Source organism: Nelumbo nucifera, chromosome 7 (assembly GCF_055504915.1).
Source record: "Nelumbo nucifera cultivar China Antique chromosome 7, China Antique-T2T, whole genome shotgun sequence".
NCBI classification, from domain to species: Eukaryota; Viridiplantae; Streptophyta; class Magnoliopsida; order Proteales; family Nelumbonaceae; genus Nelumbo; species Nelumbo nucifera.
Window position 1 is genome coordinate 54509294 of NC_142655.1, and position 26798 is coordinate 54536091.

Genomic DNA, 26798 nt, shown 5'->3' on the forward strand with positions numbered 1-26798 from the left:
TTCGGCTACTCCGTGTGCCATTGCACGGTATTCAGCTTCAGCACTGGATTTAGCTACCACAGTTTGCTTCTTACTCCTCCAAGTAACAAGGTTCCCTCCTACAAAGGTGCAATAACCACTAGTAAACCTTCTGTCACTTTGAGATCTAGCCCAATCCGCATCTGTGTAAATTTCAACCCTCAAGTGTCCATGTTTTTGGAATAATAAACCAGCACCCGGGAACTTCTTAAGATACCGTAGTACTCTCTCCGCTGCTTCAAGATGGGTGGATCTAGGTGCATGCATGAACTGACTGAGGATACCAACAACATATGCTATGTCTAGACGAGTCATAGAGAGGTACAACAATCTCCCTACAAGCCTCTGAAATTGCTTCACATCCTTAAGTGGTTCACCTTGACTGTCACTTAACTTATGGTTGGGATCAATGGGAGAGTCAGCTGGTTTAACCCCAATCTTTCCTGTGTCCTTGAGCAAATCTAGGACATATTTCCTTTGGGAGATGAGGATACCCCTTTTTGATTGGGCAACCTCAATCCCAAAGAAGTATTTGGCGGGTCCTAGATCTTTCACCTCAAACTGAGTGGCAAGGAAGCCCTTCAAACTTTGAATTTCATCCTTCTAGTCACCAGTAACAATTATGTCATCCACGTATACTATTAGGGCAGCCATTTTACCTTCTACTCTTTACAAACAGTGTGTGATCTGACTGACATTGCTTGTATCCCCTCTCCTAAACTGCAATATGAAATCTGCTGAACCAAGCCCTTGGTGATTGCTTCAGCCCATATAAAGACTTCTTCAACTTACACACCTTTCGTTCACTTCCTTGAGCCAAAAAACCGGGGGGTTGAACCATATAAACTTCCTCTTCAAGGTTACCATTCAAGAAGGCATTCTTGATGTCGAGTTGATGTAGATCCCAATTCAGATTGATAGCAAGAGAGAAAAGGACTCTAATAGAGTTCATTTTGGCAACAGGAGCAAAGGTTTCTGCATAATCAACCCCATATACTTGAGTGAAATCCTTTGCCACTAAACGAGCTTTATACCTCTCCACGGTTCCATCAGCCCCATGCTTAACAGTGAACACCCATTTACATCCAACTGGATCCTTTCCCTTAGGGAGATCAACAAGTTCCCATGTGCCATTCTTATGAAGAGCATCAATCTCTTCCTTCATGGCTTTCATCCATTCTGGAACTGAGAGAGCTTCTGCCACATTCTTGGGAATAGGGATATTGTCAATGGAGGTAAGAAAAGCATGAAATGAAGGTGAGATGTTCTCATAGGAAACAAAGTTGGAAATGGGGTGTTTGGTGGTGCACGACCTAACCCCTTTCCTGTGGGCAATGGGAAGGTCAAGATCATTAGCAACAGGGAGGTTAGGAGTCAAGTTACCTGAGTGAGTATGATCTTCCCCCAAGGAATTTGATGGCATTTGAGGTATGACTTCTAGATTCTCCTCAGCTCTTGAACCTGATTGGCCTTTACGACGATGAGAAAAAACACGGAAAGGTGGAGGATCAGAGGGAGAAAGGGGAGAAGGAGAAGGAGAAGGAGTAGGGAGAGGAGTAGTTTCTCCTCATACCTACACTCCCCCGGAGGAGAAACAGGAAAGAAGGGCTCATCCTCAAAGAAGGTAACATCCATGGAGACATAGAATTTCCGTGAAATAGGATCAAAGCAACGATACCCTTTATGAGAGAATGAGTAGCCAAGAAATATGCACGGGATAGCACGAGAGTCCAATTTTCCCCGGGTGGGGGATAGGTTTTGGACAAAGCACCGACAACCAAAAACACGAGGAGGAATAGAAAGAAGAGGGGCCTTAGGAAAGAGAAGCTGATGTGGAGCTTTGTACTCTAACCAACGAGAGGGCATTCGGTTAATGAGGTATGTAGAACAAAGGACGGCCTCAAGCCAAAAACGTTTGGGAATATTCATGTGGAGTAGTAAAACCCCGTGCCACTTCAAGAAGGTGACGGTTCTTCCGTTCAGCCACACCATTTTGTTGTGGCGTGCGGGCATAAGAGCTCCGATGAAGTGAGCCATGTGAAGCAAAGAACTCCGTGAGGTCACTATGAAAAAAATTCTTTTGCATTGTCTGATTGAAATATTTGTATTTCGGTCTGAAATTGGGTGAAGACCATCCGCTGAAAATCTTGGATAATTTTTGGTACTTCCTCACGGGTTCGCATTGGATATACCCAAGTGTATCTGGAATAATCGTCAATGAAGGTAATAAAGTACTTGTAGCCACTCTTAGAAGGTAAAGTAACAGGGCCCCACACATCCGAATGCACAATGTGAAAAGGAAACTCAGATTTACTATTTCTTTGAGGAAATTGAGTTCTACAATGCTTGCTTAACTGACACGTTTGACAAGAAAAATTGGAAACAGATACGGACTTACACAGTTCTGGGAAAACAACTTTCAACGACTCAAAAGACAAGTGACCCAAACGACAATGCCATAAATACATTTTACTCTTTTTGAACTGACTCATAGACTCTGTAACAAGAAGGCCAGCCGTATTCTCCAGCATATAGAGTCCATCAACCATACGACCCCTACCAATTGTCCTCCCCGAGGCCAGATCCTGAATCACACAATAGGAAGGGAAAAAAGTCACAGAACAGTTTAAGGAATTTGTAACACTACTGACTGAAAACAAATTCATAGGAAATTTTGGAACATGAAGAACATTAGAAAGAGTAAGGCCAAGGGGAAGAAAGAGAGTTCCTTGACCCGCTATGGGAGAGTATGATCCATCAGCTAGTCTCACTTTATCTCTTCCGGAAAGAGGGTGATAAGTTTGGATGGAGGACATACCAGTCATGTGTTTTGACGCTCCAGAATCAATGATCCATGGAGAGTCAAGGTCGTGAGAAGCAACATGGAAAGCTGTGGCAGGATTACCTGATGTGGATGCAAAAGAGGTGGTGGGAGGAGCATCCATCTAGCGAATTGGTCTACCATAAAGCTCCAAATGGTCACGGAAGGAGCTGACAATATCCTCCCTTGGGTCGGATCCAGAGTAGTTATGTTGGCCATGTGGTGGTTGAGTCACAGTGGAGGTGGAGGGCTGATTCTCCCGAGTAACCATATCGGCCATGTGGTGTTTCTTGGTACCTTGCTGCCCAGGTCTTCTAATACCATATGAGCCTTGCTTCTTAGGTAAATCCTGAGCCCACTTCGGTTTCCCATGGAGATCCCAACAAGTATCTTTGGTGTGCCGGGGCTTCTGACAGTTAGTGCACCACAATTTTTTCTTATCTTCTGCTTTCTTCTGGAGATCCCCTCTCTTGAAAGAAGGTCCACCACTAGTAGAGGGACCCCCCTTTGCCGCCAACAAATTGCATCCCCTCCGGTGCTGTTCATCAAGTTCCTTCTGCTCTCTTCAAACTGGACAAGTGCATAGACCTCCTGAATTGAAGGAAGATCCTTAGAACTTAGAATTTGTACTCTGATGGGTTCATAGATAGGATTGAGACCATGTAAAAAGGCAAACACCCTTTGCTGTGAGACAAGTTTCTTATACAATTTTGCATCTTCCTCACACATCCACTCAATATTCTAGTAATGGTCCAGCTCCTTCCAAGCAGTTGTCAGGTCAGAGTAATAAACTAATAAATTCCTCTCCCCCTGTTTACAAGTAGATGAAGCTGCTTGCAGTTGATAAATTTTGGCATAGTGTCAAAGTTCAGAATATGTGGACTTTGCCTGATCCCAGATCTCATTTGCAGTTTCAGCCCACATGAAGTTCTTCCTTATTTGCGGTTGCATGGAGATCAAAAGCCATGACATAACCATACTGTTCTCCTAATCCCATCTATCATGTTCTGCATTTCCAGAAGGTGGTTCTTTGATTCTTCCATTTATGTAGCCTACTTTTCCCCTTGCAGTTATGTATAGCTTGATCCCCCTTGACCACTCTAGGTAGTTTAACCCGTCAAGAGGAACAACAGCCATAGGGAAGGATAGGTCATTGTTCCCACTCATTCCATTCAGCATTGTGGAGATTCCGGATGTAGCTGAATCTTCACTACTCATGATTCTCAGTTTAGAAATACACAAAACCAAAGCACAGTCTTACAAAGCTGCAACACAACTAGACACTTGCTGATTTTCGGCCTCACAGAGAACCAAGCACAAACACTGCAGCTGCAGTACTAGGGTTTATGACCTACACTGTGTAGGAGTCCACAGAACAATATACGAACTGCACATGCAGTGTAACCAGGTCTGAATGACCTACAGTTCACAACTTTGATATAGCTTCTCAGCCCCAAAAAAAAAAAAAAAAAAACACAGTAGGAACAGCAATACAAGTGGTGATTCACCACACCTAATCGGCTGATATCCACTTTCCAGGGCAGCCGAACAGTCACTCAAGTTCTAGGGTTCATCAACAGCCCCTTAGAGAGCAGACTAGGGCAACATACAATCGGAGGAAGGGGAACAGTCCCTACTCAGATTCTGGGACATAACAATCGTGCAAGAAGCCATAAACAGGGAAAAAAAAAATTCAGTACCAGCAATAGGCAGTACAGTCATGAACTCGAACTTCCCTTCAGGTCAGAGCCTTCCTTCGAACATATGGGATGGATTTCTACAGTCCTCTTAGCCGAAGCAACCCAGTTACCAGCAAAAAATACATGTAGCCGAACCCTTTTTCTGTGCTAGGAAGTTGAACAGTCAGCATACTTGTAGCAGAGCCCTACTCGGCAGTGGAGACTAATCGCAGCACTAGAAAAGCTTCCTCTTCCTTGTCTTCAAGCATCAGTACTATAGCTCCTTCGCAGCAGTGGAGAGAGACCTCAGCTAGTTGTTTTCTAGGCCTGGATGGACCTGCTCTGATACCATGTTGAGCAGGAGACCAAGAAGAAGAAGAAAAGGAGAAAAGAAGAAGAAAAGGAGAAGAGGAAGAAGAATAAGAGGCAACTGAGTTAAGGCCTCAACAAAACGTAGCTTCAGTTGAGTGAAGCTTTCTATTTATACTATTCTGGCCGTACATAACAATATGTCTACAGAATTACGAAAATACCCCTGCGGGTACTAAGCCTGTGTACAGTACATATAATACACCTGTTAACACTTTGTTACATCCTTGGAATTGAAGTTAGCATATCCAAGAAAGGTATCTTCATATCGAAAAGGAAGTACACTCTTGATCTTCTCAAGGAGACTAGGATGTTGGGAACTAAACCTGCTAAGACTCCATTTGAGCCAAATCATCATCATCTTGGGGATTAGGATGGATATCCTCTAATTGATGCTGTGATGTTTCAACGCCTGGTTGGGAAGTTGATCCCACTCTAGACCTAATATTTTCTTTGTTGTTAGTGTTATAAGCCAATGTATGCATGCTCCTAGAAGTCTACATCTTGAGGCTGTTCATAGAATTTTGTGACATCTGAAGTCATCTTCAGGCAAGGGAACTATCTTTTCTAATTGTGGACTTCTTCAAGTTGAAGTATATACAGATGTAGATTAGGCTAGATCTATCACTAATAGGAGATCTACATAAGAATATTTCTCATTTGTTGGAGGCAACTTGGTTATGTGATGCAGCAAGAAAAAGAATGTAGTTGCAAGGTCAAACACTCTAGCTGAATTTAAGGCAGTTGCCCATGGTGTGTGAGGCATTGTTGCTAAAAATGTTGCCTAGTGAATTGGAGATGAGCATAACTGGTCCTATGAATCTTTATTCTAACAAAGTTGCCATCAGTGTTCCCATAATCCAGTTTAACATGACCACACTAAACACATTGAGGTTGATTACCACTTTGTTCATGAGAAGCTCTTGGACGTTCAGATTTGCACTCCTTATACCATCTCACAATCTCAACTAGCAAACATCCTCACTAAAGAAGTTAACAATGTTCGTATAACAAAACTTGTAAGCAAGTTGGGCATGATAGATATCTTTGTCCTAACTGGGGAGGTATTAGAAGGGATGTATTCTTCATTTAAGGTCATATTTGAGATTTCTTATGTCTTGGAGCTGAACTGTATAGTATTCAAATATGTAAGGGTATCATTGTAAATTCTCTTCGATCTCATTAAGAAATAAAAGTGTTTAGAGAGGTTTGATATCTGTTACTGAATCCTCTTCTCTTCTCTCTTCTCCCAAACCCTAACTCTTCTTCACATCTTTCTCTTCTTCTTCCTAATCCCTCTCATCTATACAAAGCTACTGATTTTACTAATGAATTTAAGTCTGGACCTTCTAATGTTGTGGAAAATGATCTTTCAGGGGTTAAAGGAACTGGCCCATATAGGGGTGTCCAAACCGTATTACCCTCTATTGTTGGATCAATTGAAAACTGAATCCCAACAAGATCCACATATGGCCCAGATTCGGGCAAAGTACAATAATGGTCCACCTTCAGTACCAGGTTACTTAGTAGTAGAGTCTACATTGTTCTATAAAGGATGTCTAGTTATTGATCATGTAGAGTTAGTTAGCATGTTATTTATGTTTCTGTTAGCATGTTTGTAGTGCTAGAAAGTTAGTTATTTCAGTTATGTTAGCTGGAATTAGATATGGATACAGCTTCCAACAAGTGTCCCTTGTGTGCTTCGGTTTCTTGTAGTAACCACAAATTACTTCCCTCTTGTCTTCTTTCTTCATATCCCTCTCCTTGTCACCCCAAACTTTGGTTTCACTACTGCTAGGGCTGATTCCATAGGCTGATATTGTAGCATAACATTTCTCCTACTTTCCACACTATGCACTAAGGAATAGGCCTGAGACAAGGTCACACTCTCCCTGGTGAGAAGTTGTTACCTCACAATATCATATTCTGGATTCAGACCAACTAGGAATTCAAAAACTCTATTGGTTTCAACCTGCTTTCTGTATGTCTGTGCATCCTTCTGACTTTCCCACTCAACCACCAAGTGTCCATGATGATTACAGGAAGAATCAGAGGGAAGGAAAGATTTTCAAGATTAGGGTTCAAACAAGGTTTGGAAGTGAAGGCCATGCTTTTCTGGGTAAGTCTCAGTTTCTCTTTGAGATCGGCAGCCACTAGAAGTTGGTTAGAGTGATCTGGAAGGTGCAGCTAGTTTTTCTCTTAATTTCTCTAGACTTTCTTTAGGTTTTATTTTTTCAAACCTACGACCAGTTCTAGTTGATTAAACCCTAACATCATGACTGTTATTGATTTCTGGGTAACAGTTAGATCTGTTTTAGCATTCAGATTGACTGATAATTACTCTTGAGAAATTGTTAGATTTGTTTCAAGATTTCTGGGTGTTTGCTAGACCTTTTTCAGCAGCCTAAGTGGGCTGTTAGCAATTTCTGGGTGATAATTACCCCTATTTCAGCATAAAAAGAGGGAAAAGAGCAGAGAAGGGAGTGAGAGAGAGTGAGAGACAGAATGAGGGAGATGCCGTGAGAGACCCCTGTCTCGCCCAAAATTATTACCCTTGGCTAAGCGGTCGTTGAAGCGTAGCTTTAGGTGTCGAATCCACAGAGAAGTTATTTAAACCAACAAAAGGAGTTATCGCTAAGAGTGAATAACCTAGAAAAAATGATTTTCTAAAAATAAAAAGAAGAGCAAAAATATTTGAATAAAAGTAACGATGATTAAAGGATGAAAAGTAGTATTGTGATGAACAAGGCTTCGAGATTCACTTGATCGATTTGCTTAACTGGTCTCGACTTTGATTCCTATTTATTACTCAATTGCAAGTTTCACATCCCAAACAAACAATCGGAAAATATAACTTTGAAACCAACAACAAGAACAAAAGTATTTGTTCTTAGAGAATTAATTTTCAATGAAGAACAAAATGATCTATTCTTACAAGCTACCCAAGAACGACAATATATCAGATTGACAGTACTGCAGTCAAGGATCAACCCATAAAATAAATCTACCCAATCAATTATTTTCTAACAAATTGCACATAAAAAGAGCATGACTAATCTTATATGGAAATTGAAGAATATAACTTCTAGGTTTATCAAAATAATAAAAGAAATCTCTCAAGAACAAAATTAAACATTGAAATCTCTCAAGGAATCAAAGCAAAATAACAAGTAAAACTCATCGATCAAGATGGTGGGAGGAGCATCCATCTGGCGAATTGCTCTACCATAAAGCTCCAAATGGTCACAGTAGCTGTGTTGGCTATGTGGTGTTTGAGTCACAGTAGAAGTGGAGGACTGATTCTCCCGAGTAACCATATTGGCCATGTGGTGTTTCTTGATACCTTGTTGCCCCGGGTCTTCTAATTACATCTGAGTCGTGCTTCTTAGGTAAATCCTGAGCCCACTTTGGTTTCCCATGGAGATCCCAACAAGTATCTTTGGTGTGCCGGGGCTTCTGACAATTAGTGCACCACAATCTTTCCTTATTCATGATTCTAGGTTTAGTACTCAAAAACAAAGGCACACTGCCTTGTAGAGCTGTTACAGTCCACACTAGGCACTTGATGATTTTCGGTTTCACAGAGAACCAAACACAAACACTGCAGCTGCAGTACTAGTTTGTATGACCTACCCTTTGTAGGAGTCCACAGAACAACATACGAACACTGCATTTGCAGTGTAACCAGGTCTAAATGACCTACAATTTTACAACTTTCATGCAGCTTCTCAGTAGGAACAGCAATACAGCAATACAAGTGGTGGTTCACCACACCTAATTGGCTGATATCTACTTTCCAGGGCAGCCGAACAGTCACTTAGGGTTTAGGGTTCAACAACAGTCCCTTAGAGAGCTGAATAGAGCAGCACACAGTTGAAGGAGGGAGAAAAAGAAAACCGAACAGTCCCTACTCAGATTTTAGGACATTAACAGTCCATCGAAAGAGGGCAAGAAGAGAACCATAAACAGAGAAACTTCAGTGCAGTACCCAGATCACCCGAACTGTGAATAGGCAGTACACTCATGGACCCAATCTTCTCTGCAGGCCAGAACCCTTCTTTGTACATCTAGGATGTTTTTCCACAGTCTTCTTAGCCGAGCAACCCCAGAAAACATGTAGCAGAACTCTTTTCTGTGCTAGGAAGTTGAACAGTTAGCTCTCTTGTAGCAGAACCATACTCGGCAGAGGAGACTAACCGCAGCATTAGAGAATGCTTCCTCTTCCTTGTCTTCGAGCATCAGGACCATAGCTCCTACGCAGCAGTGAAGAGAGACCTCAGCTGGTTGTTTTCCAGGTCTAGTTGGTCCTGCTCTGATACCATGTTGAGCAGAAAAGAAGAAGAAGAAGAAGAAGAGAGAAGAGGCTGCAGACTTAAGGCCTCAAAAGATCTGCTTCAGGCGAGTGAAGCATTTGTATTTATACTATACTGGCCGTACAACACAAAAGGACTACAAAATTACAAAAATACCCCTGCGGGCACTAAACCCGCATACAGTACATATAATACACCTGTCAACAATGGCCACGGATTGCAAGATTATTCCAGGCGCTCTGGTACCATGTAATTTAGTGACTGAGATATTTATAAATACAATTTTGGAGGAGAAAACAACCGACTAACAGTTGCACACCTAAGCCCGAAGGATGTTGTAACTAGTGTGTTTAAAAGCGCAAGGCGCAGAGGTTAATTTGCGCCTGAGGCGCAAGGCGCAAAAATAAAAATTCAAAAAAATCCCAAAAAATTAAAAAAATATTAAACATAATATTACTAAAAAAAATATAAAGTTAAATTTTTAAATAATGTTTTAAAAAACCTATTATCTAAAATTAAAATACATAAACATAAGATGTAAAGCATATTCAAATGAGAATTTAAATATAAAATCAAACATATAAAACATTTTCACGCATGTAAAACCTCTAATCTCTTTTTTCACTCAATTGCAGTACTTCACATAGCTAATGTAATGTAAAACATATTACATTCCTGATTCTACGAGCCGCCTTTGTGCCACGCCCCTGAAATGTGCCTTGCCTGTGTGCCTAGGCACGCCTGAGGCGCGACTTTTAAATCACTGGTTGTAACAGATGACAGCTGTACAACTAACTTACAGCTGTAATATCTCTAACATATTATTATTTTACTAATCTTTATATTGAGGCTCTTGGGGTTGGACTGAACAATTCAGTTCTTTAACCCCAGAAATCTGTCTTCTGTCTTGTACGAACCTACTTGGTTGACATGGTATCAGAGCAGGCTGCTCTGTAATCAGCACTTGCTTCATGCTCTCTCTCTCTCTCTCTGATATCTTAAAGGCTGCTGACTTTTGGGTGTTTTGTCTGAAGATAGGGCTGTTCTGATCGACCCTAATCCTTGCTCTCTGTTCTGAGATTTCAGCAAGAGAAGTCTTCCTGGAACTCTCTTGGAAAGCCTTTGTTTGCAAAGAAGCCTGATTGGTTGTGTCGCCCTGGTCTGTTCTTCTAACTCAGAAACTTTCTTTGAGATTGGTCAAGCTTTGGAGTTCGGTGGCAGCAGTTTTCTTCTTCTTCTAGTCTTCTCTCTAGAGCAGCAGTAGTTTTCTTCTTCTTCTGCTCTTCTCTCAAGGGCGGCAGCAGTTTTCCCTTGGACTGGTGTATTCTCAGGCCTTCTCCAAACTTCGAACATTTAGTTCTTTGCTACTGGTGCTTCAGATTGAAGGATTTCAACAGACCTACTTCATTTCTTTTCAAGCTTCTTATCCAAATTCTATTGGTGGCTGATTTGAACTGCGCACATCAGGTTGGTGAATCTCTCTTGGAACCCTAGTTTTCTTTGTGCTGTCCTAGGGTTACTTGGTAGGAGATGTGTTCAGTACTGGAGGCCATTCAGTCCTCTCCTCAAAACAGTCCTGGAACACTCAGGTTGGATGAACACAACACTCAATCTGGTTGGAGTTGTTCTGGATAAATTTCTTGGAGGATTTTGATTCCTCTACAGAGTGACAAATCTGTATTGAAGATATTTGACTATATTTCTCTTCTAGACCAGATTTATTTCTGTTTGACTGAACTGCTTGCTGCAACCTTGATATTAAACTTCTGCTGATATTAAATTGATGTTTGCCTGAACTGCTTGCTGCAACCTTGACTGAACTGTTTGACTTAAACTGCTATTGAATTAAGCGAAGTGGTTAACAGCCCTAAACTACAAATATCAGTGCTGCTACTTGATGGAACCAACTATAGTATGTGGAAGTTCCATTTTGAGTTCTTTGTTGATAGCAAGGGGCTTGAAGGCTATTTGAATGGCACTGTCTGCAAACCCGGTGAAGCAGACAGAAAAGCCTTTGCACAATGGAAGTTGGATAATGGAAGATTAGTTTCCTGGATTCTAAGTTCCATTGCGCCTCATATTTTTGTTCCTATGAGAAGACTGAGAATAGCCCATGAGATGTATTCCTATTTAAAGAAAGTTTACCATCAGCCCAATATGTCTCGGCAATATCAGATTGAATCTGAAATCTTTGCCTATTGCCAAGGAGACAAAAAGATACAGAAATACTATGCAGCTTCATTGATCTATGGGCAGAGTATGAACTAGTTCACGCTGAAAAATTGGATCCCCTAGAGTGTGTCAAGTATCTGCAAAAGCACTTTGAGAGTAGAAAGGTGAATCAATTCCTTATGAGGCTGAGACCTGAATATGAAATAATCAGGTCAAACATTTTGAGTAGAGGAACTCTTCCAGATTTAGACTCTGTGATGAGAGAGTTGTTGAGGGAGGAGACTAGATTCATGACTACTGCAACCATAGAGGGAAAACAACTTGATTCAGGGACTGATACAGTTTTTATTGCATGTGGGAGTAAGAAATCTAGTGGGAAGGATCCCTCTAAAACTCAATGTTATGAGTGTAAGGAATTTGGACATATAGCTTCTTACTGTAAGAAGAAGAATGTCTGCACTTATCAGGTGACCAAGGGACAAATGACTGATGCCTCTACTACCAAGGGAGAATCCTCTGCATCCATGAATAAGGAAGAGATATGACAACCAGTATCCTCTGCTATCTCATCTGCCTTTTCTGCTATTGGCCTATCTACTGAGTTCTCTGGTTTCTATTCTTCTCGCTCTCAAGTTTGGATAATTGATTCTGGTGCTACAAATCATATGGCTGGGGCCTACCCTAAACCATCAAACAAATCTTCTGAGGTCAACCATAAACACATTGTCACTGCTAATGGTGAGAAACTTGACATTATTGGGAGTGATGATTTATGTCTCAAACTCTCACCCTCAAACTCCTTGTCCCTGGCCAAGACCTTCCTTGTCCCTAAACTTACTGCTAATCTTATTTCAATTGATCAACTCGTTGATGAAGGTCACATACTAACTTTTTCCTCTGATGGTTGTTTGAATTAGGACCGGTGCACTAGGAAGGTGAAAGGGAAGGGGCATAGGTTGGGTCGCTTGTTTGCATTGGAGTTTGAGAAATCACAATCAGCACCATCATCTGCCTATTTGAGCTCCTCTACATTAAGTCCTGTACAAGGTTCAAAGTATCGATACAATACGAGTTTCGGTCGTATCGTATCGGTACTTAGAAATGGCTGAAACTTTATTTTGTTTTAGTTTTTTTTTTCACATTTTGGTTTTTTGGAAAGATTTTAACATGCTTTTTATTATTAAAAACAATTGGGGGTCCGAAACACCTGGAAACAAGCGTTTCGGACCGTATCTTTTTCAAAAGATATAATATGATATGCCCCATATCGGGCGCATCGTATCGATACTTTGAACCATGGTCCTGTTTTGGATCAGAGAAACTATGACTGGGATTTGTGGCATAAACATTTGGGTCACCCAAACTCTGAGAAACTTAAATATTTGTTAGAGTCTAGTTTTATTAGAACTAAAATTCCTTTTATGAAATTGTTTGATACATCTTGTGCTTCTTGTTGCTTGAGTAAGAGTCGTATTTTGCCATTCACTCACAAAGATGAACATGTTACTTCACCTTTTGAAATTATACATAGTGATGTTTGGACTTCATCTATTGTTTCTCGATTGGGATACAAGTATTTTGTACTCTTCATTGATGATTGTACTAGGTACACTTGGATCTACTTTCTCAAACACAAATCAGAAGTTTTCCCGACTTTTCGATTGTTTCATACCATGGTTCAAGTCCGGTTTCAAGCAAGTGTGAAAACCTTACACTTTGACTCAGGGGTAGAATATAGTGATGGAGAATTTCTAATTTATTTGAAAAATCATGGCATACAAGTCCAATAGTTTTGTCCAAACACTCCTCAGCAAAATGGTGTGGCAGAATGAAAGAATGGTCACATTCTCTGTGTTGTGAGGACTCTTCTACAAGAGTCACAAGCGCCTCCCACCTTCTGGGTAGAGGCCGCTAGTATGGCTGTGCATTTGATTAATTGTATCCTGTCATCGGTCCTTTGCAACATGTCTCCTCATCAAAAGATGTTTGGATCCCCCCCAGATCTTTACCATTTATATGTTTTTGGGTGTCTATGTTCTGTTCATCTTCCCTGTCGCGAATGTTCAAAGCTTTCAGCTCAATCTATCATGTGTGCCTTTGTTGGATATAGTCCTAAACCATAAGGGATTTCTTTGTTATGATCCCTTCGCACATCGTATTCGTATTTCTCAAAATGTGATTTTTCTTAAGCATCTCTTTTTTCTCAGGAGTTGCCAAATTATCTACACCCTTTATTTCTATTTTGTATGATTTTGACTCATAGGATGCTCCATCATCAACTGCTAGGAAAGATCCTCGTGTCTTCTCTCGTAGGCGAGTTTGTGGTCCAATACCCATGGTTTCAAATGTCGTGACATTTCGCTAATGTCGCCTGACATAAGTCGATGTCGAGGCTCATCGACATGGAAATGGATGGTAATATAAAAATTACATTATTTTGGTCGACATTTCCTATATTTCGGAAATGTTGACCAAATCGGTCCAAATAACCAAAAAAAAAGACAGTTTTTCCTATTATGTCGACAGGACGTCGACGAATGTACATTAATAATATAATATATTAGTATATTATATTAATATAATACATTATATTAATATAAATTATCCCATTAATAATTTCTATTTAATATTTCAAATAAAATATTTATAAAAAAGAATTAACAAAAAATAAAAACAAAAGAATAAATTAATTACTTTATAATATAAAACATAAAATATTTCTCAAGTATTAAATAACTAGTTAGTATTTTTAAAAAATTTATTAAAATCAGAAAATGTTTATTAAATTTTATAATAAATCATATTCTAAATTTAATATAAAAAATCAGAATAAATTTATTGAATCTTATACTAAATCATAAATTATTATAAATTTAGTATTAAAAATCATAATAAATTCATTAAGTTTTATAAGAAATCAGAATTTATCATAATCTTAATACTACAAAAAGGAGAATCAGTTTTTTAAATTTATAATAAAACATAATGTATTATAACTTTAATATTTAAAAAATCAGAATAAATGTATTTCTATTTACTAGTGTGAAATAAATATATTAGAATTTGTAATAAATGAAAATTAAAAATAAGAAAAGAAACTATCGGATAACCTTGTAAAAACATCAAAAAGCATAATAAATCAATAAACCGTCATTTACTAATTTGTTATTGATCTTAGTTTGTTAGCTTTATATAATGGTTGGGAATATGATAATAGTTTAGAAATATGTATTAATGCTTCTTTTATCATTTTATAAAATATCATTGCATATTTCCACAATGTCTCTAATTTTTACAATATTTCCCCTTGACATTTCCAACATTTCCAACATATGTCTTATATTTTGGTAAGCAACATTTCCATCAACATCGACATTTTAAACCTTGCCAGTACCTACGTCTACGACCCCTCTTCTTCCCAGTCCGGATCCTTCACTCATCTCAGATATCCATGTAAGTGACATTCCTGTTTCAGACCCCTCGGATGTTCCTCTAGTTCATTTACGTCGTTCTCTACCCGTATATCTAGACCACCTAACCGCTATAGTTTTCCTTTAGACCATAGCTCCTTTTCCGTTGTCTTGTCTTCCACAAATATTCCCCGATCATACAAACAAGCCATTAGCAGTCCTCAATGGAGAGATGCCATGGATGCAAAGGTTCAAGCTTTGCACAAGAATGACACTTGGGATCTAGTTCCTGCACCTTCAGATGGATCTGTTATTGGAAGCAAATGGGTCTACTCTATCAAGTTGAAGTCTGATGGGTCTCTAGACTGCTATAAAGTTCAGCTTGTGGCCTAAGGCTATACGCAAGAGTATGGCATCGATTATGAGGAGACATTTGCCCCAATAGCCAAGATCACTACAGTCCGTGTTCTCTTAGCCCTCTCTGCTGCAAAATCTTGGACTATCTTTCAACTAGATGTGAAAAATGCCTTTCTTCATGGGCACCTAAAGGAGACTGTTTCTATGAATCCTCCTCCAGGGTACTGTAGTGATTCCTCCCTCATTGTTGATTGAAGAAATCTCTCTATGGGCTAAAGCAAGATCCTCGAGCTTGGTTTGAAAAAATTCAGAGATGTTGTGCAAGCCAGGTATAACCATAGTGCTTCTAATTACTCTCTCTTTGTGCGGAAAAGACCCCAAGGTCTTACAATTCTCCTCCTATATGTGGATGACATGTTGTTGATTGGAGATGATATTGAAGGAATTTAGGAGCTCAAGTCTCTTCTTCACAATTCCTTTCACATGAAGGATTTAGGCCCTCTTACCTATTTCTTGGGGCTTGAAGTTCAAAGGAGTTCCCGGGGATAATTCATTTGCCAACACAAGTATGCATGTGATCTTGTCCAGTTGGCCAGTCTTACCGACAACAAACGGGTAGACACTCCCTTAGAGTTGAATGTCAAATTGCCCAAGTCAGACGGTCCCTTGCTTCCTAATGCCTCCCTCTATAGGCAACTTGTGGGATCTTTCATCTATCTCACCATGACTCGTCCTAACATCTCGCATGTAGTTCAGGTCGTCAGTAAATTTGTCTCTGCCCCATGTCAACCCCATTTGATTTCGGTACATCGGATCATTTTTTACGTTCGGGGCACTTTATCACAAGGTCTCTTCTTCTCTTCATCTTCCTCTATACATCTGAGGGCCTATGTTGATGTAAATTGGGCTGGATGCCCTGACACATGTCGTTCCATTACTGGGTGGTGTGTCTTCATGGGTGACTCTCTAATCTCATGGAAATACAAGAAACAACAGGCTATTTCCAAGTCCTCTACGGAAGTAGAGTACATGGCAATGTCATTCGTTTGTAGTGAAGTTGTTTAGCTTCAATCTTTATTTCAGGAATTGGGTCACACCTCTCCTACACCCATACCTCTGTGTGCAGACAACACTAGTGCTATTAGGATTGCCTCTAATCCTGTCTTTCATGAAAGGACGAAGCATATTGAGGTGGACTGCCACTTTATTCATGACCTGCTTCTTGTGGGCTCTATCTCTTTCCCTCATATTGCCTCCAATATGCAAGTTGCAGACATCTTCACAAAAGCCATAACGAGATCCAAACACTTATTCCTTGTAAGCAAACTGATGCTTATCAGTTTGAGGGGGAGTGTGAAGAGTCTCACTGATGTACCATATTAGTATAGTCCTTGCTGTATTGTATCTTGTATTTTCTTGTTATTTTCTCTTTAGCCCTTCAAAGGTTTTTTGTAAATATTATTATTTTACTAATCTTTATATTGAGGCTCTTGGGGTTGGGCCGAACAATTCAGTTCTTTAACCCCAGGAATCTGTCTTCTTCTCTCTTGTACAAACCTACTTGGTTGACAGTGGTTGATAGAATCACTAAATATGCACATTTCCTGGCATTACCGCAACCTTATACAGCAGGGCTTGTAGCACAGGCCTTTACACAGCACTCCCAACACCTCTTTTCATGAGCAGATTTTGGGAATAATATTTTGAGGCTCAAGGCATCTGGATCAATCACCCTACAAGCTATCATCAAATGGATGGTCAATCTGAGGTGGTAAACAAATGTTTGGAAACTTACCTACAATGCTTTATTGGGGAGTGACCGAAGCAGTGGCCACAATGGCTACCTTGGGCTGAGTATTTGTATAATACATCATATCACATTTCCACTGAAAGTACTCCATTCAAAATCTTATATGGCAGAGATCCTTCAGCCATCTTACCATATGAGAAGGGGTGATCTGCCTTGGCCGAAGTGGATTACCAGTTACCAATAAGAGATGCCATCCTCAAGTCCCTCAGAATGAACCTGCAGAAAGCCCATCAGAAGATGAAATCAGTATATGATAAGAGGCACCATGAAGTAGAGTATGCAGTGGGTGACTTGGTATATCTGAAGCTGCAAGCATACGTCAGTCATCTTAGTTCAGAAAGCATGGCTGAAATTATCACCATGGTACTTTGGGCCTCTCTAGGTGTTGTAGAGTGTGGGACAAGTGGCTAACAGATTGGACCTACCCCAATCTTCCAAGTTACATCCAGTATTTCATGCATCTTTGTTGAAGCCCTGTATCACCACTTCTACTACTGTTAGTCCTACTCTTCCATTGTTCTAAGATAATGGGTAATTACTAGTGGATCCCTTGCAGATCACAGACATGCGGTAGGTCAAACAGGGGAAAAAGATCACTAAACAAGTCCTATTCACATGGAGAAACCTGTTTTTCAATGATGCCACGTGGGAAGACTACAAGTTACAGCAACAGTTTCCCCATATCAACCATGAGGACAAGGTTGTACTCAAAGGGGAGGGAGTTAATAAGACCCAAGTCCTACAGTCAGAAGCAAATCCAGATGCTTCAGCCCAAGTCCATGTTTCCACAGGCTGAGCAGCACATGCATCCAGCCGGGGGAGAATCACACACATCACCACTCTTAAATATGTCTACTCCAGAAGGACACATCAGCCATAGTTATCTGCTGGATGTATTTCACATATGATTGTTGCCTCTGTAAAAGGATAAAAATAAACCATTTGAATGATTGAATAGAGAGATCTCTCTGTTAAATTTCAAAAGTCTCAAAAATGCGTGCCATACATACATACATACATACATACATACATACTGCAACATGAGATATTCTAAATCACTACTGCAACATGATATATTTGGAAACAAGATGAATAAGCCTTTTTGCTGTAATGTAGAATCTATACTTTCAACTATCCTAAAGAGCTCTTCCCTTTTCTTGCAATGTTGTGCTTATTTTAAGTTCTACTCTTTCAAGATCTTTCCATTTACTTTTGATTTTTCCTTTGTACAGACAATTCTATCTGCCCTTGCAGACATTAGTAGCATGCGCTTTGTGAATGGTGTAGGTTCATGTACTGGAATAATGGGAATTGATTTCCGCAGAGCAACCTGGCTCTACAAGTATGTTAACAGCATTTGAATCTAGTTCAAGTTAAATATTAAGATTGTACATGCAAATCATGCTATTTGCTAACTAATTCTTTGTAGTGGTTTTCTGTGAGTGTTATTTAGAGTTTTCATAAAGTTTCTGTTGAGATTCAGCAGTTTCTTATGATTTTCTTGTTTATAATCACTAGTTTGTATTATTGGGTCATTAGTTAGTGTTATTGGGACCAGACCATTAGTTTATATTGTTTTTTGGAGTTGTTTTTATGTTATGAACAGTAGTCACCCTATTAAGGGCATATTAGTCCTTGTAATCAATCTTTTTTATGAGTATATAAGATAATGAGTGGAGCGGCCAGATTATCATTGGCTTCTCCCCATCTCTTCTTCTCTTCTCACTAAAAACTATCTCTTTTTCTCTTCTTTCTCACTGTTATCAAATCAAATTATTGTTTTTTCTTTTATACTTGGTATCAAAGCAGTTTTTTGAGATTTTTTGAGCCTTCCATCATGCAGCCCTAGATCAGCCGACTGCATAGTGAGTTAGAGAGCTGATCGAAGACTTCAAAAGTGCCTAGTTCTTGGATTTTTTTGGTGGATCTAAAACCCTTTGTCTCAGATCTTGGGTTGATCATCGAAATCAGGAAGAACTGGAGGAAGAGTTTTGATTGCTGTAGGACTTCAATTTTGACCTAGGAAGGGGCACTCTAGATTTTTTGGATTTCTTGGTGATTTTTGAAGAGGGAAGTTCAAATTCTAGAGTCATTTGAGGTCTCTAGAGGGAGTTACAACCTTTTCTCCTGTTTCTACCTGCTCCTACAGAGAAAGGAATCTTTGTGGGTGAAGGTTTTTGGGTTCCAAAAGGGTGGTTGAGACCTCTAAAGGGGGTAAATCTGTCTTTCCTCATCTACGGTTGATCTCCTAGGATATTTTGGGATTTCCTAGGCTAGGCTTATACAAGTCCACAGGTGAAATAGGGATAAGGGTGGTAGTGATGATAGGAAGGAGGACAAGAAGGACATGATCTGTGACTACTATAAGAAGCCTAAGTATACCATAGATACCTGCTGGAAGTAAGGGCACTCCAACCGACCACCATCATGGATGTTGTTGCCCAGACCAAGATCCAAGAAGAAAGGCTGAGCGGAACAAGGAAACTCAGCCGGCCTTGGTTACCACCTCAAAGATCGGCCAGCTTTCCAAGGCTTGACGAACACAGGAGTGAAGGATTTGGCCCAGTGAAGGAAGACAGCATTCTGGGTAAGCCAAGAGTTATGAACACCGGCTCATCTATTCCCTTCAAGAAGCTATCGTGGGCCGAGATGCAAGCCCACAGAGAAAAGGGTCTCTGCTATAATTGTGATGAACGATTTGGGCCAGGCCATCAGTGTAAAACAATGCAGATTTACACCCTCCAAGATGACACTGAAGATGGATATGAAAGTGGGATACATACCAACAAATCGTCAGAATTCAAATGGGCTGAAGAACAGCAACCGACATCGGAGATATCACTCCAGGCCCTTAACGGGCTCAACTCCCCACAAACTATGAGGGTTTCAGGGTGAATCAAAGGACACAAGGTGTCCATACTAATCAACAGCAGGAGCACCCTGAATTTCATAACGGAAGTGTTGGCCCAACAACTGGGGCTACCAATCCAACCCACGGCATCATTCAAGGTCCAAGTAGAAAATGGGACATCTCTTCCCTATGAAGGCATCTGTACAAGAATTGAACTGACAATCCAAGGGCAGCCATTTGTGGTGGACTTATACCCACTTGAGCTTAGAGGGACCGATATAGTATTGGGGATATAGTGGCTGAGACAATTAGGGCCGGTACTATGTGATTGGGTCCAGTTGTCAATGGAGTTCATGACAAATGGGACCAAGATCCGCCTCCAAGGTATACCAACCAGAGGCCCAAGCCCAATCAGCCTCTCGTCTCTCCTAAAACAAGCCCAGGAACCTGTTCAAACCATCCTCTAGGAGCTCACTCAGACAGGGCCCATGCTAACCCAGGCCCGGAATGCAACCCCACAAGAAGACCTTCAGCAACAGCTGAAAACACTTCTGTAGCAATATGCAGCAGTGTTTCAGGAGCCGACAGACCTATCGCCTTCACGGGAACATGACCACCGCATTCCATTACTCCCAGGAGTGACCCCTACAAATGTAAGACCCTATCGTTATCCTCAATCTCAGAAAAAAGAAATCGAGAAGCAAGTTAAAGAGCTATTAGAAAAACAATTCATCCAACCAAGCCATAGCCTATTCTCTTCCGTAGTCCTCTTAGTCAAAAAGAAAGATGGGACATGGCGTTTCTGCATTGATTATAGAGCACTTAATAGCATCACCATATCGGTTCCCAATCCCAGTGATTGATGAGCTCAAGGAAGCCTGAATCTTTTCCAAACTAGATTTACGGGTCGACTATCATCAGATTAGAGTGCACATGGATGACATATGCAAGACTACATTCCGCACACATAACGGACATTATGAATTCCGGGTCATGCCCTTTGGGCTCACAAATGCCCTGACAACGTTCTAGTCCCTCATGAATGATTTATTTCGTCTGTACTTACGACGGTTTATACTGGTTTTCTTTGATGATATCTTAGTCTACAGCCCCACATGGTTCCAAAACATGGAAGACCTAGAAGTCACCTTGAAGGTTCTCTTGCAAAATCAACTGTATGTGAAGGCATCCAAGTGTGCTTTTGGACAGTCCCAAGTACACTACCTCAGGAACGTGGTAGAAGGAGGCGTGGTAATGGCAGACCCCGAGAAAGTAGCAAGCATCCAACGGTGGCCCGTGTCTGCAAATGTGAAGGAACTCCGAGCCTTCTTGGGCTTGATAGGATACTATCACCGCTTCATTAGCGGCTATGGCCTCATTGCTAGCCATTACACATCTACTAAGGAAGGATGCATTCACATGGACTCCAAAAGCCCAACAGGCCTTTGAAAATCCCAAAACGACCCTGTCTTCACCACCAGCATTAACATTACCTAACTTCAACCAAACATTTGTTATAGAGTGCGATGCATCGGGTCAAGGAGTTGGAATTGTATTAATGCAAGAAGGGAAACCCCTTGCCTTCTTTAGTAAAGCACTCTCAATTCAGCGGGGATCTAGCTCAGTGTACACAAGGGAGCTGATAGCCGTAGTCTTGGTGGTCTTACATTGTTATTCCTATCTATTGGGGCGCAAGTTCATAATCAAAACAAGGGGACCATGTTCATGGGGTTCGATTATTCAATTAATATCGACTAGGAGCAACCAATAAGGTTGTTGATGCACTATCAAGACACCCAGAATTGCAGCAACTATAGGTCTCTCTTCAGCCCAAAGATAAACTCTAGGACCAAATTCGGGAAGAGGCAGTAACAAGTCCCAAACTGCAACAGATGAAAAACCGCCTATCACAGCGAGCTGAGCTGAGCCTGATCACAAGACTCACAATGAAGACTGGACAAATTAATTCCCTTAAATAGTTTTGAAGATAAATGACTCAATGCAGTAAAAGAAAGATGACCCAAACGAAAATGACATAACATGACACGACTGACAAACTCTGAAGATGTAGATCCAAAGTCAACTTTCCCAGGTTGTCCTTGGCTCTGTCCAAGAGTATCCAACAGATATATTCCATTCGCCTCATGGCCACTCCCAATCACTTTCTGAGACTCCAGATCCTAAAAAACACAGTAGGAAGGAAAAAAGGTTACACTACAATTCAAAGACTTAGTTAGGCTGCTTACAAATAACAAATTTGTATTTAGTTTGGGTACATGAAGAGCAAAAGGAAGTAAAAGAGAATTTGTAGCCTTGATGGCTCCCTTGCCAGAGATAGGAGAAAGAGTGCCATCGGCTAGGGTGATTTTATCACGGCCAGGAAGCAAATCATAAGAAATAAACAAGGTGGAAAGGCTGGTCATATGGTCAGAAGCACCAAAATAAATAATCCAAGGGATCCTACGATTACTTAAGATAGTTGCATGATTGGCAGAAGCCCGTATACCTGAATGAGCAAATGCATAAGAAGTTAAATTTCCTAGAGGGTTGGAAGAAGAGGCAGCACAGTCAAGTCTAGCCGTAGGGTTAATGACAAACCCTAAAAAAAACTGATCGCCTCTGAGAAAATAAAGGGGAGTTCAGCCACTCCTCCTAGATAGGTCCAACCTATCTTTGACTAACAACGATCTCAAGGAAAGATAGAAACTTACCCAGAAAACTCTGATCGCTACCTTCAATCGCGACCTGAACCCTAATATTGATCCTTTGAACCTTCTCTGATTCTTCCTGATTACCAAAACACTCTCCAAGCCTCTACAAGCCTTCGGACAGCTGCTAAACCCTTCTGGTAACCTCCAAGAATCAGCCAACAAACAGTCCTTTGTAAGCTTCCAGCCCTAGACAGTTCTCATGTGGTCGGCTGGACTAGACACACATGAGAAACCCTAGATAGGCTCTGATACCAAGTAGTCTATCAAGACTACAATCAGTCTTGAATCCCAAAAAGGTTTCGGATTGAGAAAAGTAGAAGGAAAGAAGAAGAAGAAAAGAAGAAAGCAGAAGTACACAAGGGTTTAGGAAAAGAGGGACAGATCGAATGAATCTGTCGCTGCCACCCTCTCAATATTTATATGTTATGTTCACTAATTGTAGGAAAGGGCAGAATTGCCCTTAATGCTTACATGGAAAATAAAAACAATAATAAACTGAAATAACAAGCTGTCTGAAATAACTACCAACTAACACTGATATAACTAACAAAGGTTACATGTGCTGTCATACAAACACAGTGGGGACCACAGCCGTGGGGCCCACATCAGTGTTCTCTACATTCTCTTTATTCTCTTTGTTACTTTTGGAGGGCAGATTTATCCTTTCAACCTATTGTAACATTTTAACATAAATACAATTTCTTTCTTGGGTGTGGCTAATTGAGCACACACCCAAAAACTCTATTCTTGTCTCTTTCAAATGGTACTAACAAGGGGGAATTCCCTTGATTATAAACCCAGGAGCCTCAGAACATATTACCAATATTTTCACCATCTCTTCATACCACCTTTGCTCAGGTAGAGATAGAATCTCTATAGTTGACGGCTCCCATGTTCCCATTGCTGAGAAGGGGTTTGTCAAAATAACGGATACCATTACCCTGCCTTCTGTACTCCATGTTCCTAGATTGAGTACTAACCTTTTGTCTATGGGCAGTTTAACAAAAAATTTAAATTGTTCAATAATTTTTTCTCCTGGTCATTGTGTTTTATAGGATCTGGAGTCAAAGAGGATGATTAGGAGTGGTCATGAGGTGAATGGAGTCTACCTTCTCGATGTTCTTCCCAGTCATCAGAGCCATTATGTTAGCAACAAGAGTGACGAGTCAGAGTTAGTGGGTCAGATTATGCTTTGGCACAATCGGTTAGGGCATTTGTCTTTTGGGTCTTTTTGTTTTTTGTTTCCAAAATTGTTTGAGTCTATTAAGTTGTCCAATTTTGAGTGTGAGGGTTGTCAGCTTGGAAAACGTTGTAGACATTCATTTAAGGGCAGTAATACAAGATGTTCTTCAGTTTTTTTATCATATTGATGTTTGAGGACTATATCATGTTCCTTTTATGGGTTGCTACCATTAATTTCTTTTATTTAGGGATGATTGTTCACGGATTCTTGGGTATACTTGATAAGATCTCACAATGAGAGACCTTTGGTACAATAGTTCCATCAAATGGTGTTGACACAGTTTGAAGTACGAATGAAAGTGTAAAGATCAAAAAATGCTAGGGAATACTTCGAGAAAAACCTGGCATCATATTTATTAGAGAATGGAGTAGTCCATCAGAGCAATTGCACATATACTCCACAGTAGAATGGTATAGCAGAAAGGAAGAATAGACATATTATGGAAGTGACAAGAAGTATGATGTTGAGCTCTGATGAGGGGTGATTTGGCCCGACCTAGTAAGCAGCGGACATGTGGACACAACCTGGTGACTAGACGCATGACTCAACATCCTCGACCACCTGGCAGGTTGACTCAACCTCCCCGACCACCTCAGTAGGTTGGATCAAAACCCCCGGCCACCTTGGAAGGTCAGGTCAACACCTTCGGTTGTCTAGGTAGGTCGGATTACCTCGGGTGCTTCAACCACCTCGGATAGCACCAAAGCCCGAGTATCTCAAGATGGCCAAGCTTGCCAAAGTGACACATGGAAGATATCTAGAATCCTAACAGCTATCTCCGGGCCTTTTGGGATCACACCGCATAACCGTAAGCATTTACTTTATCCAGTCCGAATCGGAGGGAAATGGTAATCCTCGTCGATTAGCGGGATTTCCACCTTCCAGAAACGGATCTCCACGGCTTGGGCCAAAAATCCCAGGAGCGTTCCGCGAGACCTATGGTAGCCCAGCTATGTAAGGGCATCAACCCCCGAGACCCAGGTACGCGCGATTATTTGCTCTCTAGCCTACTAGTATACAAATCCCAGCTCACCACTCACATTACTGACTTAAGCATCGGAGCGACCTCGTCGGGTTAACCACCCTGGGTTCTCTAATCCATTTGTCTTGCAGTTTGATTAGCCAGTCAGGCAGCCAGCATTCAAGTCGTACTCCAGCTAGGAGCTTTCAGATCGCGCACCATCAAGCTCCATAGTTCCAGTTCAATTTTGAGATGATGCAATTCTCACAGTAGTCTTCTTGATTAATTGGGTACCCTCTTGTGTTCTTGGATACATTGTTCCATTCAGCCTTCTTTTTCCTAAGGGAGATGTTTCATGTTCCATTGAGGGTGTTTGGGTGTGCATGCTTTGTCTATATCCTTGGTCCTCACCATTCGAAACTAGACCCTAAAGCAAAGAAGTGTGTATTCCTCAAGTATATAGGAAACCAAAAGGGGTATTGTTGTTATGGTCCAATGTCAAGGAGCCAATATGTCACCATGGATGTCACTTTCTTAAGTCCTCACCTATCTTTTCAGGGAGTCTTTCTTAGGAGGAGTGCCTTGGGGGAGGAAATGAGCAACCCACACCACTTCCTTTTCTAGCCCCTTTGCCTATTCCAATGTTTGACCCACCTATTCTACCTACTTTGTCTACTCCATTATGTCCTGCTTCTCAATCTTTTACATGGCAGCACCTACAACAACATAGGGAGGTTGATTCTATAGTTGAGGAACCCTCGCCACTTCCCATTAGTGCATCTAAGATTCCAGGTTCGACTAACACAAGGCTAGGTATGCCTTTTGCTCCATCTGATGTTTCAGATCCTCTTGATCTAACACCATTGCAGATGATCTAAACCTTCCTATTTCACTCCAAAAGAGGAAGAGAGTGAACAACCCATTGTATCTCACATCATCTTTCCTACAGTGGATTATCTCCCTCCTACTGAGTCTTCTTTTCTTGACTCTGTTATGGTCACACCATCCGGCAGCGCACTGCGGCGCAGTCATAGGCAGCAGCACGCATAGCAGGCCGCACAGCAGCAGGCACCGCCCGGCACTGCACGGCAGCGGCACCATGGCGCGCAGCACGCACCGCACGCACTGCACGGCAGCACGCACCGCGCACACGCCCGGCACCGCACAGCAGCAGCACCATGAGGCGCGCGCACGCACTGCGTGGCAGCAGCACTGCGCGCACACACCGCGCGGCAGCGGCACCATGAGCCGCGTGCATGCACCCAGCAGCAGCAGCAGAGCGGGGCCCACACGACAGCTCATAGGGGTGGGCCCACCCTTATCTGGACACATCAAGCCAACTCGCCGCCAGCTTACCTTATCCTTATCTTATCCCTTATCCCTTATCTTTATCTTATCTTAAGTAAGAGTGAGTTACCATTAGGAGTAGGTAATTAGGAGTTTGAGTTCAAGTTGGAGTTTGAGTTTAATTAGGAATTTCCTTCTGTAATCTCCTATTTAAGGAGCTACGAATTGAAATAAAACATTCAGTTTTCCAGCCAAGAAAAGAGTGAGGAGAGTTCGGGTGGTCTCTTGGACAAATCACCCCAAGGGAGAGTTCAGGTGGTCTCTTGGACAAATCACCCATTCAGTTTTCACAATAGAGTCTGCACGCAAGGGAAGGCGCAAGGGGAAGCAGGGCTTTCGCACCGTGGACTGACCCGTGATGGGATCTTACGTGCGGGACCATAACAAATTGGTATCAGAGCCAAACGTCACGGGCGATATGGAGCAGCTGTTTTCCAAGGTCCACGAACTGGAACACCAACTTGCAGAAACCAACATGGAGGTTTGTGAAGTCAGGGAAGACGTCCGGGAGATGCGACGCCTGCTGGAAGCATTCCTCTCCAACAAAAAAATGAGTTCGGAGGGAATCGCCAACACGAACAGACGCCGTCCGGACTGGGCAGAGGCATGCAGCGAACAACAGATCGCTGCCCCTACAGAATGCGCTCCTTTGACGAAGGATCAGCGCAAGGAGGATGAAACTGTAAAGTCTCCTCCTTTGGCCGGGGACGATGTCACGAACATTATAATAGAACCT

At 41.4% G+C, this 26798-nt stretch overlaps 1 protein-coding gene across 18 annotated transcripts in view; it reads left to right on the forward strand.

Annotated features, from left to right (window-relative positions):
- LOC104599645 (transglycosylase) overlaps positions 1-26798 on the forward strand; it is a 124142-nt gene that overhangs the window by 93068 nt on the left and 4276 nt on the right. For all 18 annotated transcript variants that reach the window (XM_088891442.1, XM_088891435.1, XM_088891436.1 and 15 more), the window contains one exon: positions 18182-18291. In XM_088891442.1, the coding sequence (XP_088747568.1) occupies positions 18182-18291 (110 nt within the window). The remainder of the gene's footprint in view (positions 1-18181; positions 18292-26798) is intronic.